This window comes from Nomascus leucogenys, chromosome 17 (assembly GCF_006542625.1).
Source record: "Nomascus leucogenys isolate Asia chromosome 17, Asia_NLE_v1, whole genome shotgun sequence".
Classification (NCBI taxonomy): Eukaryota; Metazoa; Chordata; class Mammalia; order Primates; family Hylobatidae; genus Nomascus; species Nomascus leucogenys.
In genome coordinates, this window is record NC_044397.1 from 77,322,939 (window position 1) to 77,342,192 (window position 19,254).

General features: G+C 37.3%; 2 protein-coding genes across 8 annotated transcripts in view; one reads left to right on the forward strand and one right to left on the reverse strand.

Moving 5' to 3' along the window:
• JAZF1 (JAZF zinc finger 1) overlaps positions 1 to 6,550 on the forward strand; it is a 352,445-nt gene extending 345,895 nt beyond the window's left edge. Inside the window, exon 5 of the mRNA XM_030795574.1 lies at positions 4,150 to 6,550. Coding sequence (XP_030651434.1) covers positions 4,150 to 4,326 — 177 coding nt within the window. The 3' untranslated portion in view covers positions 4,327 to 6,550. The remainder of the gene's footprint in view (positions 1 to 4,149) is intronic.
• An 801-nt stretch (positions 6,551 to 7,351) lies between these two features.
• TAX1BP1 (Tax1 binding protein 1) overlaps positions 7,352 to 19,254 on the reverse strand; it is a 92,225-nt gene continuing 80,322 nt past the window's right edge. For all 7 annotated transcript variants that reach the window (XM_030795567.1, XM_030795572.1, XM_030795570.1 and 4 more), the window contains 2 exons: positions 9,293 to 9,375; positions 7,352 to 8,478 (listed from right to left, as the gene is read on the reverse strand). In XM_030795567.1, the coding sequence (XP_030651427.1) occupies positions 8,277 to 8,478; positions 9,293 to 9,375 (285 nt within the window). In that variant the 3' untranslated portion in view covers positions 7,352 to 8,276. The remainder of the gene's footprint in view (positions 8,479 to 9,292; positions 9,376 to 19,254) is intronic.

Genomic DNA, 19,254 nt, shown 5'->3' on the forward strand with positions numbered 1-19,254 from the left:
CTGAACATATTACTTAAATGACTGAGGTAAGAGGCAATTCTTTTTTTCCTGAAGACCCCACCCAACTTGCTGGACACCCTGTGTGCTGCTGTGCAGTGGCCAGTAGGGAACTGCATGCGCCTCAGCCTCCTGCGTTCTGGGGCTGGTGGGGTGTCCACACTGCTGCAAGTGGTTTCACTTTTAACCCCCACCATTACCACGACTACCATCCCCAATTTGTTTTCTTACTCTTCTTCCTCATCAAATCCCCAAGCAACTTCATCTTCTCCGTTGTGTACAACATCCAGGCCCCTGGGAAATTGACCATTGGGCTTATCTAGGGCAAGTGTCACATGTTGTACACGTGAAGGCCTGAGTACTGACAACAAAGGTCCCATACAGGTAAGGACAGGATGGCCCAGCTCGGCATCTGGACTTTAGGCTTCATAATTTGATTTGGAGTAGACTTTTTAGAAAAGCCTCTAAATTGCCTGCTGTCTATTGACTGGCCTAATTCCATCAGAGGGGACAGGTGGTTCCTAATGGTGGAACCCCCCACCTAAGTCCTCTTTTCTACCTCCTACCTTCCCACTTTCTTCCCTTACTAGCTTGATGTCAGAGCATCATTGTAACTCACAGTTTTCTCCAGACTATTAGCCTAATCCTTCTTCCCAACTGATACGATTTTTCAAAGATCACTAGCTGGTTGTTCTAATAAGTACCTAGCACATTAGGAGACTAAATGAGGAAATACGGACTATGGAATCAGACATCCCTGGGTTCCTATTCCAATTCTGTAATTTACCAGCCATGTGATCTTGGCCAAGTCACTCACCTTCTCTAGGAGTCAATTCTCTCATCCAGAACATGAGTATTAAATAAGGCAGTTGACATCAAGTACCCAGTATAATAAGCTCTTAATAAATGTCAGCAACCTTCCTTGCCCTTTTGCAGCTTGATTCCATTTTTTTCAAAGACCAAAGAATTTCAGCATTTCAGGTTTCCGGCCATTTTTTTTTTTACTAATATTTCTGAAAGATCAAATTTGTTTCAGGACTGATGAAATAAGAAACTTCGGTGGATCTTTTCAGAGCTCATCTGGTCTTGTAAAGAGGACATTGCTGCGGCCTATAACTGAATGGCTGGATGGAGGAAATGTCTTAATAGAGTCTCACTTGACCTTGTACTAACATTTGTGATAAGGGCAACTCACTGACACTTGTCAACATTTTTAATCACAGCAGCAAAGACAAAGGAGTGACGGCACAGCAGGTTCTTTGACCAACCCTGGAAATACCTTATGTTTCTAAATGTGCTTCCTGATTTTTCCAGAGTCATAAAGCTGATGTGTGTGTGGTGTTGGCTGTTTTCCTCACAGTCTCATGCCAGACACACAACACAATGTTTACATTCAAGCTGGGAACGGGCCACAGTGCCTGCCGGAATCCCCTCAGCCCTGGCTTGTCCTTCTCTTGGTGAACGACAGATCTGGCTTCACATTGGACTGGCTTCTGTGGCTTTAGCAATTTCTGGTCTTAAATCTTTTTTTTAGCCTAATTAGTTATAAAAACCTCAGCCTCAATGGAATGGCTAAGCCCTGATACTGTTAAGAGTTGCTGTGCCTTTTTGTTTCTTGGTTAATGCTTTTCTATTTTTGGTTTCCTCTATTTTCAGACAAGGTTTGAATGGTTCTGGGGCACAGAGGCAGCTGGATTTTTTTTTTTTTTTTTTTTTTTTTTTTTTTTTTGAGACAGAGTCTTGCTCTGTCGCCCAGGCTGGAGTGCAGTGGCGCAGTCTCGGCTCACTGCAAGCTCCGCCTCCCGGGTTCACGCCATTCTCCTGCCTCAGCCTCTCCGAGTAGCTGGGACTACAGGTGCCTGCCACCACGCCCGGCTAATTTTTTTCTATTTTTAGTAGAGACGGGGTTTCACCGTGGTCTCGATCTCCTGACCTCGTGATCCGCCCGCCTCGGCCTCCCAAAGTGCTGGGATTACAAGCGTGAGCCACCGCGCCCGGCCGGTAGCTGGATTATTAATGAGCTGTCCTGCATCAAATTCCCCATGAAAACAAGGACATGAAATGTTTTAGTAGCCCTTCAGCCACAGAAAAGGACCCTGCTAGGTGCTCAATATTCGTTGAGCCATACATGGGATATTACTAAGCAGGCAGGTGCACATTTCTAGCATTTGTAACCCAGGATACTTTCCACCATATTAAAGTTGGAAGTCTTTATCTAATGGTCATAAAACTAACATTCACTCTCTTTCTGTCTCTCTCTCACACACAATACATGGCTTAAAACAATTATCTTTTACAGTTCTCTGGGCTGCCTGGTTCAACAAGGTGGTTCTCGCCTGGGGTCTCATGCAGTTGCTCTAAGACACCAGCTGGGGCTAGAATCATCTGAAGGCTCACTTGGGCTGGATACACACGTTGGCCTCTTCACTCATGTGCCTGGGCCTCAGAGGGGATGGAACCGCCAGGGACTGGCAGGGCATATCTACCCATCGAACAGTTCAGTGGGTCTGATTCTGCCACTGCCACTACCCTCCCCTTTCCTGCCCCAGCAGGCTCTGAAACCCCCAACATGCCTCTTTACAAGACTGAAGTACCTTATGTTTGAAAGGATTGATGCTGGAAAGACAAGGATGAGGTGCAGAAGGCCTGGAGCCAGGTGTTCAGGGCAGAGTGTTTGTCCTTCTGCCTCAAATCGCTGGACAACCTTCAGACTCTGAGCATAGCCAACTGCTACTTGGCACCCCTGGGTTCAACAAAGTCCAGCAGAGTTCTCTTTCAAGGACTTTTAAAAAAACATTAATGTGTACTGCACATCTCTAATGTGGTAGTAATCACAACCAAACGTTTATATTTAGTAGCAACCCTTCTTCCAGACTAATGAGGCATGAACTTGGGAAGTGCTGTTGTAACTTCATTCACTCACAAAGACTTAGCATCTACAATGTGCCAGGCACTGTGCTAGATATTCATGAGACAACAGCAGGGAGCTGTTTTCTGGGAGCTCTTTGAAGGCATCCCATGAAGAGTGGGAACAATATTGTGTTGGAATCCTTTAGTTGGGCAAGGGACTGGGCCTAGCAGGACTGGATTTAGGTAATATTTTAGGAAACAGCTCACTCTCCTAAAATCTGTGCTTTTTGTTTCAGGCTCTCTTCTGTGTTCCCTTACTCTCTAATCTGGCAATTGCTGACTTGGAAATTAAGACCTATCTCAAATACCACACGTCTGCCATCCCTTCTTAAATCTTCCACCAGTTACTTACTACCCTCGAGCCCATTTCCTCACCATTTAATTGGGATGAGGATTACTGGTGGTTAAAACTGTAGAGTGACTCTTAGATAGAATACGGAGTCTTACATAGAACATGCTGGTGAACTAGCAAAACCGATGAACAGAAATTTAGAAAGCATTTTGATAACTTTAGTATCCTGATGCTAAGAAGTCCAATCTTAGTGACTAACATTATATAACCTTAAATTTTTAAAGTTCATTGTATGTTTGGAATGTAATACTTAAGGTAAGGACCAGTCTGACTACAGGTGCTTATTAAACATGTACAACTGTACGGGGGGACAAGATCTGGGCAACAAGTAGCTCCCACAGTGGCATCAGAGATACTGGCTTAGTGCAGAGCAGAAAATTGACAACAACTCTGGTTAAGGCATGGTAGGGAACTGTTAACACAGTTGTCTAGAAGCAAGCTGTAAATTGAGTTTCCAAATCAAAAATTTCTATATGTCAAACTTTTGAGATATGCCCTAATGTTTTTCTTTAGAAAGGTATTTTGTTATTTGTATAGGATTGTTCACTGTTAACTTTCTTTAGCGTGGAAAAGATTCAGAGGATTTTCTTTATACAGTCTGTAAGTCCTAAATATATATTTTTTATAAAATTGGAAGAAATCAGTACTTTCATTTTCAGGGTAGTTGAGGCACATCTGAAATTTTGAGTCAGCTGTGTGTGTGACCATCCGTACAGCCCATGATCGACACACCAGAATGTCCTTGAAGGGTCCCAACTGGAGTCCTTGCAAAAGACTACACTCTAAACAGCTGCTATCCAGGAACTGCAATCCAGACCCAAACTGAGGTTTCTGAAGTTTGACAGGCATTCTGTGAATCCATCTAATAAATATTTTTGTCTTCTCCACAGAATGTAAATGGCATAAAGTATCATGCTAAGAATGGTCACAGAACACAGATTCGTGTCCGCAAACCATTCAAATGTCGCTGTGGGAAGAGTTACAAGACAGCTCAGGGCCTGCGGCACCACACAATCAATTTCCATCCCCCGGTGTCGGCTGAGATTATCAGGAAGATGCAGCAATAACATGCTGGTCATAACTGTGCCAAGAAATCCTCACCAGCAGTTGCTGATTTTGAAAACAGCCACCTTTTTTCAGGGGAAGCATTCAGCAACCCTTTAAAGAAAAAGAATTAAATGCATGCTTTAAATTTTTTCTGTAATTTTGGAATGATGTATCTTTGTAGAGTTAATGATTTTGTACATTTGCACATGTAATCATCATACCCATTTTCATTACTTTGATATAAGGTGCTAAACAAAAAAAGCTCTAGGTTCTTCAGCACATTTCCCCCAAAACAAAATAAAATTGAGGGCATGTTGCATATTGTTGAATCGTATTGCAGTGGTATCAACTGGGGGGAGGAGGGGCTGGCACTGAGATTTTTTTTTAAGATTGTAATGTGATTGAAGTTTTCAACACATCAGCTCACATATGTTCAAAACCAAAATAATACCTTCATTATCAAACTGGTTACCATGCCTTACATAATGGAGTTAGTATTTGTGAGTAGAAAGACTTTAGGTAATGGAAATATAAATAAGAAAGAATGTTTAACATAATATGCTAAAAATATTTTCATATTTAAATAACATACGTAAAGGTGTGCTTTCTGTGTTTTATATTATCTTGCAAATCCTTTTGCCCTTTAAAAAGCTGAAAATCTTGCCATCTGACTTACTAGTCATTTTAGTGTTATAAATGGCATTTTGTACAAAATAGTCTATTCAGTTCATTCATTCATTTAACACACATTCATTGAGTGCCTGCTGGGTACAAGGGATTCAATTTATGCCTGTTGATATCTGCGGACCAAGATAGATACTCATTTAGTGAAACACTTTTTTCCCTGAAATCTGTTAGAAAACACTTTGAAATACTTACTTACGTGCAAAGTTTGTGTGTGTGAAATTTAGTTATATCTTCATCTTCAGATGAAGTTTTAAAGCACTTTGTAGTTCTCTATTGCCAACAATTTAATGTTTATGATGTGTTGCCAATTCTTGCAACCACTGCCCTACCAAACCTGTGGGTTGCAAATCAGAACTAAAATTGTAAGCACGTTTCAAAGAGGAACATTTTTGTTAAGACCCCTATTGCCTCTTCTTCATGCTCATTTTTTTTTTTAAAAGGCACTTTTCTCATCACATTGTAGAGAGGTCTGCATTCTCATTGGAAATGTCTGTTTAGCTTTATAAAACACTTTGCTGAAATATGAAAATGAGCCTTACTGACAATTAAGTGCTTCTTGCAGCAGGTGGTCAAAGAAAAGCGTGACTAATACGACCTATTAGAGTAACCTACATCTGGACCATTCCTTAAGTTTTTCCTCACCGACAGTACCATCATGCCTTGAGTGTTCTTTTCTCCCAAGTGCTATTCCTTAAACATGAGTTTACCAGTTGCCTAATTATGCAATAAAAAATGCTTTGAGATAGCTAACTGCCCATAAAACAAACTCAAATTGCTTATAAAAAGTTTCTTCCCATGTTCCCATTTGATGAAAAGTCTTACGTCACATATAACCGGAAGCAGGGGTCCCTCCTCAATTTTCAGACATTTTGAAAGGATGACAGTTCTGTTTGTTAGATGAGTAAACCTCTGTATTCATAAGTTCTAAAATCCCTCATGAGGGATTCAAAGTATTTATAAAAACACTGCCCTCTAACAATTTCCTCAGATCTGAAGTATGGTCTTGGTCCTGAATATACAGTGTTATCCTATGTTTAAAAGGGTGATCCAGACATGAGACGCAACTAGTTGGTGCATAAGAAGGCCCCACTTGGCTATTTCATATCTACCTACAATTGACCAAAAAAAATTTTTTAGGCCAGCAATTATTATTTAGCTTCGCTCTTTCTAGTGCAAGAAACTGCAGGCTGGATCAGTAGTTCAACAGCTAAACAGTCATAAAATAGTCATTGTGCATGTTAAATTTCTTTCAATGCTTTCAATGATAAATTCCAATTTCTATTTACTTATTCATTGTGACAGTATTACTAAACAGGTAAGGATGGGAATATTTTGTTATACTGTGTATAGTGAATGTATTGTACTGTGTCTGTGAAAACTGTGCTTTAAATTATATTTTCATATGTTTTGTTGGGGACAGAGCACATTAAGTCTGAAAGCAACAGAGGTTTGTTTTAGAACTGAAGGCAATTTAATCACAATTCCTGTCAAGAAAAGCTGCTTATAAATGTAAATGAAATCACATTTAAAATAAACTGCCTCTGACCCAAAAATAAATATGGCTCTTTATTTTCCTTAGTGTCCATTATGAAAACCAGTATCAAGTTTACCATGGAAATTAATCTATCCATTCACGTTCCTGATTCTAAGCCTGTTCGGTTGATGCATGTAGACTTAATCGCTTACATTTTTGCTTAGATTAGGCTGTATTACTTTTCTATCAATAACAAATTAAGCTTGGACTTAAACTATTTTAAAATAAGTTCTACGCTAGTAAGATGAACAGTGTCTACTACTATAATATTCCAAGGATACTTCTGGATTAACGTGGTCCATAATTATTAACTGCAACAAAAATGCTCCCATTGTTGAATGTATTTTAACCTAAGTATATTCTGCTCGTCATATAACCTATCTGGAAGCTGAAACTTGGAATCTCCAAAGCTATTGCTTCCTAGGACTGCTGTGTCCTAACAGCTGGCATATGAATGCCTAATACTGGTTTGCCCTAGACTCAAAAAACTTTTTAAAGGATTCTAACAATATACAAACTGCTTCCACAAACAAATACAAGTGACATGATATGCTGCAGTTCACATATAGCAACTCAAAATGCCACCAAGTCTAAATATTAGGTTAACATCTTCAATAGCTAGTTTGCTTAGAACAAATGTAAACTATTTTGATAACTACAAAAGCGGCAAAATCAAAAGTTGGTACTTTAAATTATTCACACGCACATTATAAAAGGGAAAGGGAATACAATTCAGAAGTATTTTAAAGGCCCAAACCAAAAAAAGATGTTCAAGATGCTAGATTAATGAAAAACTTTCACAAATAAATTTGACAACAGTGAAATTACAGGTCTTGGAAAATGTGTCCTCTTTCTTTAATGTTAGTGAGAGTTCTATACAGCAGAGACATAACTGAAGAAACACATTACTTTGATTTGGGTTTATCTATTGTACTTTTAATCACTTACTGAGAATATTTCAAATTTATATTCTCATCAGGAAAATGTAAAAAAGATACTGATATGTATTCTGTGATTTTATGCCACAAACACCCCGTTATGAGATCATTTAATAGGAAAACAATTATATTGACATCTCTTGTTCCATTTTCCCATTAGATATATACGTACAACTTAAAGATAGTTTAAAAATAATCATTCAGGTTATTCTAAAATTTTGTCATAAAATTAGCAAAACATGCCTTCTGTTAATTGCTACAACCAACACTTCACATATAAAAGCATGTGATCTCATTCTACAAGCAGCTCCATTTTTGAAAATTAAAAACCTATCATTTCATGGGCTAAATTATAGAACTTTCTGTATTCGAAGAACTACTTCACAAAACTGTTATGATAAATGCTTTTTATTACATAATATTTAGTAGTCATGCTCAATCAACAAGGTCAATAGAAACTTGTGAATATTCTGCTAAATAATCTAGCACACTAATACATACATTTTTCAGTGCAGTAACATTGAAATAATCCTTGTATCCTTTATTCAGACAATTCTGCAAACTAGGGAATAAATAAAGATATGAACACACAAGAACTTTTTTTTAAAGTAGGTAAGATTAACAGAGATTAAAATTTATTGATAAGCCAAAGACTGACCCTGATCCTAGTAACACCGAACTCAAAGTAGCTCCTGGTCAGAAAGTGCAGTAGAGGGTGCATGAAAGCATCGCTCTATGGTCTCCTCAGTGGTCTATTTTAGGTGATTTTTTTTTTAACTGCTAAACTATATTAACTCATAATAAAAAGTAACTAGTCAAAATTTAGAACATTCTGATCAAAATGGGTCTGCACATGCCTTTCAAACACCTGCTGGTCATAGTCAGGAGGGAACTGCTCGCTGCACATCGGGCACACCTTCCAGTGACTTTCAACATGTTCTTCAAATTTGCTCTGATCATAGTTAGGAGGAAACATTAACTCACAGAGGGGACACTTCTTGTGAACATCAAAGCTTAAAGAGAAAAATGAAAGAATTACCTATTTCTAATAAATGTAGAACAACAGTAACTTGTCTGTATATGACAAGGTTCCATTTATCTAGTTAGCTGATATTCATACTAAACAACCTACCTTAAAAGTCTTTACTCCAGAAACCTTTCTCTGCTTCTAAATGCTTGCTGTAGACAATTGTGTAACCCATTTATAGAGCCTCTAAATTTAGTTTTACAATTAGATTAACAAAACTTTTTCCCCCTTAAAACCTCCCAAATCCAATCACAATTATGTGAAATTAGTACCAAGAATTCTTCCACGTTTAACAGAAAATGCCTTTTGTAAGACTGTAAGGATAAATACAACTCATAACTTCCCACCAGTGCATTTGGTTTAATAGCTAAAAGTTTTTATGGCACTGGTTCTCAAATGATTGTATGCATCAGAATCAGTCGGAGGACACGTTTTTGTTTGTTTATGGCCAAAAATACTGTACTTTTAACCAGCAAGATCACTGGGCCATTATTATACAACATTAGGTGTTTTTTGCAAAACTAGTTCCCATCCCCAAACAATAGACAATACATGCATTTGAGTGACATTTTAGGAACAGTAAATATTCTTTTAAATACTGCAAGTTAAAAATGTTTTCTGACAAAACTCCCTAAATCGGAGGACATGTTAAAACACATATTGCTGGGCCTACGCCTGGTGTTTCTGGTTCAGCTAGGCCAGGCCCTACACATGTGCACTTCTAATGAGTTCCCAAGGACCACCTTTGAGAACCACTGGCCTATATAACCCAAATTCTACAAAGGAAAGAAAAAAACTACCTGGAATCAAAGCAAAAGCCTGTCCCATGCCCACGTAAATGTTGACTTGGAGGATCAGGAGCAGTAGGCACATTCTCATCTTCCTAGGGGAAAAATAATTTTGGAACTTTTAAGAAAAGTAAAACCAAATATAAATTCCTTAATTCAATCAAGCACATACTGACAGTATAAAACAAGATTACACTTCAGGAAATTTTCTCTCTGCTATTATTTAATTAGATTTTCAAATAAACATGTTTGAAACTTTGCAGAGTATTTCACTATAAACACTGTGGTGTTCTTGAAATAAAAAGCAGTATTCAGAGGAACAGAGACATACCATTTACCATACCTGTATGTGTAAATGAAGCTGAGAACAGTAGACCTTTTCAAACCTATATACGTAGGTAACTTTTACTGACTTTATCATTCTGGGGACTGGGTGACCACTTTTTTTTGTTTTTTTTTTGGTTTGTTTTTTTTTTTTTTTTGAGATGAAGTCGTCACTCTGTCACCCAGGCTGGAGTGCAGTGGCGCGATCTCGGCTCACTGCAACCCCTGCCTCCTGGGTTCAAGCAATTCTCATGCCTCAGCCTCCTGAGTAGCTGGGATTACAGGTGTGCACCACAATGCCCAGCTAATTTTTGTATTTTTTAGTAGAGACAGGGTTTCACCATGTTAGCCAGGCTGATCTCAAACTCCTGGCCTCAAGTGATCCATCCTCCTTGGTCTCAAAGTGCCAGGATTTCAGGCATGAGCCGCCGTGCCCGGCCCTACTTTCAATATTGTCAGACTGCATTATTGTCCCAAATGTTCTCATTTAATAACTGTAAGCTTAATTACAAGAAAGACAGTCTCTTTGGCAAGATACATCCATTGCATGGTATACAGAAATCATAATGAAAAACTAATAAAAGTATGTGTGAGTTTGTATATGTATGTTCTTGGGGAAGCAAATCCAACTGGATTAACACATGTTAAAGCAAAGCAATGCACTAAACTACAAACCTCAAAACTCTGCTATAGGGGAACAAAATCCAAAGTTAAATATTTCAGAGGTCGTCAAGTGAGACTTCTAAAAATTTGTGCATCTAGTTTTAATCAGAAAGAAAACACTGACGTGGATTCCCATGGCTGCATCCTAGCAGTCAGTTTTTAGAGATCTGTATGTGCTACATCAACAGCCAAACACACAGGCTCATTTAACACTGAAACCAGGCACATCATCTAAATTGCCTATTTCCTTTTTATCTCTCAGCAGCCGTTAGCTGCTCTCATGTCATGAACTAACAGCATATCCCCAAGTGCAGCCGGCACTGATGAAGTCTTTATGTTACTGGGTAGGCGTGCTTGCCCCAGAGCTGCTATTAACGGGTCAGTTAAGTCTGTCATGCGAAGGAGCACCAAAAAAGTATATATGGTGTGAAGTGCAACGTGAACAAACAAAAGACAAAATGAGTATTTCTAGTACTTGACTATCCTTCTGACAATTTTCCCCTCTTGAAAAGTAAAAGAAGGGGTAAAATACTTTTATCTATGAGTCCCATAGGATATAACTGAGCAAAAGGAAAACAGGACAGATAACCTAACAGGGGATTAAACTGGAAGATAAAACACGGATACTTTATATACTTCAAAAATTCAATCAAGTAACTAAAATCCAGACAGCTTTTAAGTCTATAGATACAAAGAAGGAAGATGAGAAAGTAGTTGAATCTGCTGAGCTTAGTATGTAGGACAGTGAATTCAGATTCTGTGCTAGGTTACTCTAGCTCCCAGATTTAGGCCTCCCAGCAACAATCTTTGAAACACTGAGTATGCTTAAATAACTACAAAACAGTGATAAGGCACAAAATTTTCTCACTTATCTTTGAAAAAAAAATCCAAAATATTGAAATGCTTAAGAAAATAATTGGAAAAGATAAAACGGGACAGGTCTTGATATTATATTTTTTAGAATTTTTAACGACAAATATTTAAAATAGAATACAATTTTCTAGGGGCCAAAAATGTAATGGAACCAAAAATCTCATAACCTCCTTTTCCTGTTTTATAATAGCTAACAGCCTACACCAATTTACTGCTTCCATGAATCAGCTAACAGTAGAGTTTGTAGCGAAGGTTCCAGACTCAGACAACCTGTCAGACATGTTAACCCTGCTCGTTAAATACCTGGAGGGGAAAAAAGGTAGAAGTAATTTATACTTTCTAAGTCATATATAATTTGGCAATGATAACCCGATTATTCTGTAATCTTCTACCACCTATTACCTAATAAAAGGGGAGAGGGGCTCAAGAGTATAATTCTACATATTATAATGAGAAACAATAAGTTCTCATGAAATAAAACATGAACCATCTGCCCAGAGCATAGGTTGAAATCAGAGAGTATGCAGTAAGCACTCTAAGGAGCCAATACATATAATAAAGTCTCTCATGATATTGACAGGCAAAATGACGAGTGAAATCTTCACTCGAGAATACATTTATTCTATTTTACTCAACAAGCCTGGTTAATTAGTTTCAGAGCCACAGTAGATTAAAAATACTTTAATCTGGAAATGAAGCTTTTAAAGCAGGCTGACTGACAGTTAAAAAAAAAAAAAAGCTACTGGGAAAAAGAGAAAAGCAAGACAAGAACTTGAAATATCCAATGTTGGGCATTTCACTATTAGTAATAGATCACACAGCCTTACCATACATCTTAAAGGAATATGACACCATGTAACATTGATTTTTTAAATAAACCTTAATCATCAAGGTTATATTAAATGAAAGCCAGAGAAACCATGCATTCTGTTTTAGAAATATTTCTACCCCAAATTATTAAATTATCAGTTTCAGCACTGAAACTTACAAACCCAAAGAGTTTAACAGCATTTTAAAATATCACCACCTAGTATTTTAGCTAAACTACTAAAATAATCTTGTAAGCAAATTTTATTGAGAATACCGTACTGAAATATATTTATGAACAATTCCAAATTTTAAGAAATACCTTTTCAGAAAACTTTTATTAATATTACTTTAATCCATTTAAAGATCTAAACGCCCTATTGTTTTCATCTACGTTTACACCCATCAGCACAATACCCTTTCCATTACAAACTGGTTTTTAAGCAAAGGAAACAAGCTACGATAAACTGACATTCAATTTGAAACCCAAAAACTTCTCATTATCTGCTCAGGATATACTCTGTATAAAAAACATTCTTGTTTTCTTATTAAAAGCATGTGACCACCTTGGACATTTGAATAGTAATTTTTTTTTTTTTTTTTTGAGACGAGGTCTTGCTCTGTCACCCAGGAGTGCAGTGGCACGATCACGGATCACTGCAGCCACTACCTCCTGGACTCCAGCAATCCTCCCATCTCAGCCTCCCAGGTAGCTAGGACTACCGGCGTGTACCACCACACTCGGCATTTTTTTTAAGAGACAGGATCTCACTGTTACCCAGGCTGGTCTCAAACTCCTGGGCTCAAGCAGTCCTCCCACCTTGGCCTCCCCAAAAGTGATGAGATTACGGACATGAGTCACCTGCCTGGCCTGATGGTAAAGGGGGTTATAACCTGTTGGAAAATAAACTAGGGTTAGATCACACTAACTTCAAAATGGAATCATGATCATACATGGTAGTTCCTCAAAAAATCAGAAATAAAATTAGCATATTATCCAGCAATTCTACTTCAGGGTATGTGCCCAAAAGAACTAAAAGCAAGGACTTGAACAGATATGTTCAATCACGAACCCATGTTCATAGCAGCATTATTCACAATAGTCAAAAGGTAGAAACAACCCAAATGTCTATTGATATATGCACGGATAAACAAAATGTGGCATATATCCATAGGGTGGAATATTATTTACCCTTATTCAAAAGGAATGAAATTCTGATACATGTTTACAACATGGATGAACCTTGAAGACATTATGCTAAGTGAAATAAGCCACTTGCAAAAAGACAAATACTATATGATTCCACTTACATAAGGTACCCAGAGTAGTCAAATTCAAATTACTGGTGGTTTTCAGGGGCTGGAGAAAGAGGGAATGGGAGTTGTTGTTTAATGGGTAAGGAGTTCAGTTTTGCAAGATGAAGAGTTTCCGGAGATTGGCTGCACAGCAGTAAAGTTAACATTACAGAACTATATGCTTAAAAATGGCTAAGATGGCAAATTTTATATTTATTCTACCACAATAAAAAAAATGCCATCTATCATGATCAAGTTATGGCAATACATACTCAGGGGTAAATGACTGAGTTACATAATCTGTATCATTAGTATCCAGACTGTGGGACTCTATCTACTTAGCATTTCCCAAACTGTGTTGTAATTCTACCTTTGCTAGGAACTATTAATTGAAATATTTAGTTATCATTCAGGAATTAGTAATTAATATCGAGGAAGAAAAGTTTCACCACTTAACAAAACTCTAAGTTGATTATTATTACTTTAGTTCAAGAGCATTCACACTTTAAGAATTTATATATTTGCTAAGGCCAAAATCAATGCATAAGAGAAAAGAGAGTATCCAATGACTCTGGGTAACTTTTATTTAAAACAAGAGAATATCTCTTTGCCCCTCAAAACTTTGTATTACTATACAGTATTAGTCAGCATTCCTCCTCTTCTTATGAGATGTTATTGCTTATGCTTTGCCAGACATTCATTTCTAGTAATATATCAATGAAGAAATAACATTGAACTATATAATTTATCTAATTTAAAAGTATTTAAAATCAGAAAGAAAATAATTTTGCAAATCTCTATTAGTTTTCAAAAGTTTTACTTTGCTCCATATTCAAAAATTAAAAATAATTTTGCAAATCTGTTAGTTTTCAAAAGCTTTACTTTGCTCCATATTCAAAAATTAACTCAAAATAGACCAGAAACCAAATATAAGAGCTAAAACTATAAAGCCCTTATAAGAAAACATACGAGTAAATTAAAAACCTTGGAGAGACAATGGTTTCTTAGGTATAACAAAAGTATAAGCAACAAAATAAACATAAATTCGGCTTCACTAAAACTAAAAAGGTTTGTGCTGCAGAGCACCATCATAAAAGTGAAGACAACCCACAGAATGGGAGACATATATGCAAACCATATTATCTGGTAAGGGGCCCAATTTGAAAACGGCAGAAGGATTTGAACAGATATTCTTCCAAAGAGGATATACAAATGGCCAGCAAGCACATGAAAGATGCTTAACATCACTAACCACCAGGAAAATGCAAATCAAAATCACGATGATGAACCATTTCACAAAGACAATAACAAGTGTGGCTGAGGATGTGGAGTAAGTGGAACCCTCATACACTACTGATGGGAATGTAGAGTCATGCAGCCACTGTGGAAAACAATTGGGCAGTTTTTCAAAAGGTTTAGGTAAACATAAGAGTTACCACATGACCCAGCAGTTCCACTCCTAGGATTTCCACTCCAGCAGTTGCTAGTGGAACTGACCTAGTAATTCCACTTTCCCCAAAGAAGTGAAAAGGTACACAAACAAAAGCATGTATGCCATAGCCAAAAGGTGAAATAACCCAAAAGTCTAACAGATGAATGGGTAAACAAAATGTGGGACAGGTTGAGTCCCCCTTATCCAAAATGCTTGGGAACAGAAGTGTTTCAGATTTCAGACTTTCTCAGATTTTGTAATACTTCATTATGCTTGCCAGCTGAACATCCCAAATTTGAAAATCCAAAATGCTCCAGTAAGCATTTCCTCTGAGTATCATGTCAGCACTCAGTTTCGGATTTTGGATGCTCAATCTAAACATCCAAACAAACAAGAATAAAACCCATTCTTCATGTTAAACATGGATGCATGCTAAAACATGGATAACTTTGAAAACATGCTAAGTGAAAGAAACCAGTCACAAAAGATAACAATTTTATGATTTGACTTATATTACTGTGCAGAACAGACAAATCTATAGAGAAACAAAGTGGACTGAGGGTTTCCTGGGCTGGTGGGAATAAACGGGAAGAGGTTAACTGCTACAGGCTACATGGTTTCTTTTGGTGGTGAGGAAAATGTTCTAAAATTGAATATGGTGATGGTTGCACAGCTCTGTAAATACATTAAAAACCACTAAATCGTATAGTTTAAATGGCAAATTGTATAATATGTGAATTATATCTCAATAAAGCTATCACAAAAAATTAACTATCTTTTTTTTGAGACCAAGTCTTGCTCTGTTGTCCAGGCTGGAGTATAGTGGCACAATCTTGGCTCACTCCAACCTCTGTCTCTCAGGTTCAAACAATTCTCATGCCTCAGCCTCCCAAGTAGCTGGGATTACTGGCGTGCGCCACCATGCCCAGCTAAATTTTTTTTTGTATTTTTAGTAGACATGGGGTTTTGCCATGTGGCCAGGCTGGTCTCGAACTCCTGGCCTCAAGTGATCTGCCTGCCTAGACCTCCCAAAGTGCTGGGATTACAGGCTTGAGCCACCATGCCCAGCCCAACAATTACTTTTCTAAGATGGCCTGAATTTTAAATAGTTTAATAGGCAAAAATGGAACAAACATATTTCTTTAAACTCATTAATAACATTTAAAAAGCCTCTACTATATGAAAGGTATTATACTAATATGGTATAGAAAAGGGAATATTCAGAATTAAGAGATGCCAACCAGCTATATATTACCTGTTGGAAATAACTGTGTATAAAAAATTTAAAATGGAACAGCAAAGATTCATTTAATCCTTTTGATGACATATTCAATTACAGGCTATCTTTAATCCAAAAATCTGAAGAGCAAAATGCTCCAAAATCCAAAACTTTTTAAGCCCTGAGATGACAAAGGAAATGCTCACTGAAGCACTGTGGACTTTGGATTTTCAGATTAGAGGTGCTCAACTGATAAGTATAATGCAAATATTCCAAAATCTGAAAAAATCTGAAATCTGAAATACTTCTGGTCCCAAGCATTTTGGATAAGGGATAGTCAACTTATATCTATTTTTTCCTTTGTTGCTTATCCTGTTGGCGTCATATCTAAGAAACTACTGCCTAATCCAAGTCATAAAGATTTATCTGTATGTTTTGAGTTTTGTAGTTTAGCTCTTAACATTTAAAATCCAATTTTGAGTTAATTTCTACACAGGGTATGAATCAAGAGTCTAATTTCATTCTTTCATCGAACTGGATATACAGTTTTCCCAGTACCATTTGTTGCAAAGACTATTCTTTCCTCTTGAATTGTCTTGGCGCTCTTGATAAAAATGAATTGACTGTAATCACACACTATTTTTGTGAACAGAAAACACATTAAAATTAAATTTAAAATGTAAGATAATATATGAAAAATGGCAAGTTTGAGACAGGCAAAAACTCAAACAGTGCACCATGATAAATGGGAAACAGCCCTTGACTCTCTCAAGCACTGGTTCTCATTTTGGAGTAATAGACCCTTCTGAGAATAAAAGCTAGAACTCACCAGAAAAGAGAAAAAATTGTCTATCAACAAAAAATGTCTGCAGTTTAGGGGTTCACAGTGAAGGGCTCATGTGGAAAGTTTCAAGTAAGCCACATATTAATAGAATGTGTGGGCTTTCGTCTTTGATAGAGGAGAAAGGAATGAAGGTAGAAGAGAAACACTAAGAAATGCAAGAACACAACTAGAAAGCAAGATATAAATTAAGGGAAGAGAAAATAATCTGGCCTGGAATGATTGGAGTTAGGAAGTTTTAAAATAGCGTATCCCAAATGTTAAAAATCATATGATCACCTAAAGATTTTGTTAAATGCAGTCTGATTCTCAGTAAGGCTGGAGTGGGGCGGGAGATTCTGCATTTCCAACATACTCCTAGGAGATACCACTACTGCTGGTCTACAAACCACTTTTTTGAGGAGCAAGGATTTAGACCCATAGTTCGCAAAACTAGGTATGAAAGTACCTAGGGCACCACAGTAAATTCCGAGGGTTACTGTGGGATAATTTTAATTTTCTAAGGATATTATATATGCAGAAGTACACAGAAATACTCATTAGAGTTGGTCTCCAACATACAATGGTTAGACTTACAATTTTTGAACTTTAAGATGTACAAAAGCAATACACATTCAGTACGTTCCTCAACTTATGATGGGGTTACGTTCCGATGAACCCACTGTAAGCTGAAAATATCCTTCAAGTCAAAAACACATATTTAACTTATGATGGGTTTATCAGGATGTAACCCCATCGTAAGTTGAGGAGCATCTGCATTTGTCATATACCACATGAACAACTACGATCACTGGAGATGGCTCACAGATTCAACTTTAAATAGTGCTACACATTCCTTTCAATGCCATCTTATCTTCGAGATGCTGGTTTTGGCAGTTGCTGTGATATAAAGCAAGTGCCACATTGTGAAAATCAATGAGAAACAGGAAATGAAGGTGGCTTGTCCAATCTGATTCTAAGGCTTGAGAAGTTGTACAGTGGCCAATAGTCACACACATCCCATTAGTAACTACTTATTTAGGAATGAAATAAACACATTAATTTTCTTTCAATTTATGTGTAGTTTTTTCTTTTTTTTTTAACGGTCACCAAATTTGTTAGAAGACAAATACTTAACGGTCAGTAAGTCCTTACTTAACATCATAGAGCAGTTCTTAGAAACTGCAACTTTAAGTGAAAGGACTTACAGCAGGTTGAAAGAAATAACATCATTCTTTCGTTGGTTCATTACAACGTTGATGAGGGAAAAAACTGGTTTTGTTATACATCATTTCGTTTAAAGTCACAATTTCCAGTAACTTATTATATATGACATTAAGTGAGGACTTACTGTATTTCTTTTGGCCCAGGGGTTACTGTGAAAAAAAAAATTACTGAGATGCTAAGGGTGCCATGAACTAAGAAAGTATGAAAACCTCTGGTTTAGTCTATTTGACAGGTGGCTAAGACCACAGCTTCTATAGCCAATTTCATGAGATTCAATCCTGTCTCCACCCACAGCTGCTAAGTGACTTGGGGCAAGCTATTTAATCTGTCCCTCAGTTTCCTCCACTATAAAGTTGTAACAGTAACAATTCCTACCTCGTAGGACTGCTGTGAAGAACAAATAAGTGACTCTATCTAAAGAGTTCAGCATTAATGGCAAAGAGGGGTACAGAAATGTTTGCTGCTGTCATAATTATGATGTTAAAGTTACTACAATCATTAGGTAAACGGGAGTCACAAAAGGTTTTTGATCTGACAATTGACCACAGTTTCTGGTGCAGAAGAGAGGAGATATGGCAGGTGTGCACTAGGGTAGGCTGAAAGAGTAGGTAGGTCACCTCAACCCTGACTCAAAAGTGCTGTGGCCTGTGGCTATTAATCACTCCCAGGGCAGAGAAACAGAAAGAAAGAACAGGTTAACTCAAATTTGCTTTCCATATTCTTACTAAAATTACTTACTAAAACACTTCATTTGCAAGTGATTTTTGTTGTTGTAATGACAAGAATTTTTTTAAATTCTGAATATACATAAGAATTACTTTCTAATGTGAAAAATCTTCTGACTGCAAAATAAAGTTACTCGAGGTGTGCATATTAAGAGCCCTCCATCTCATTACCAAATCTAAACATGTCAGCAAATGAGCACAAGACTCTAACACTGCTTCTCATGGGTTTGCAGGAGGGCAAAGCACACAGATCAGAAAGAACATTCTGCTAATTAAACTGAAGCAGATGACTACGGAAGAGAAGGGCTTGTCACATGTAACATCTGTGCCAAGAATGATCAGATTAAATATGCAAAATGTGAAGTAAAGGTGTGAAAAAGCAGTAAGATGATACTCTAGACCTTAAACAGGCTACAAAACTTCTGACAGTTTTCCTAATTATTCCCAGTAATGGACATAGGAGGCCAAAAGGCAGGAGAGAGAAATACATTTTTCTCCATTATGGGTGTTGAGCACCAGGGCTAAAATCATGCCTGTCTGAACACTGATCAGTTTCTGCAAAGGTTAATAGCAATTAAATGCAGCAAA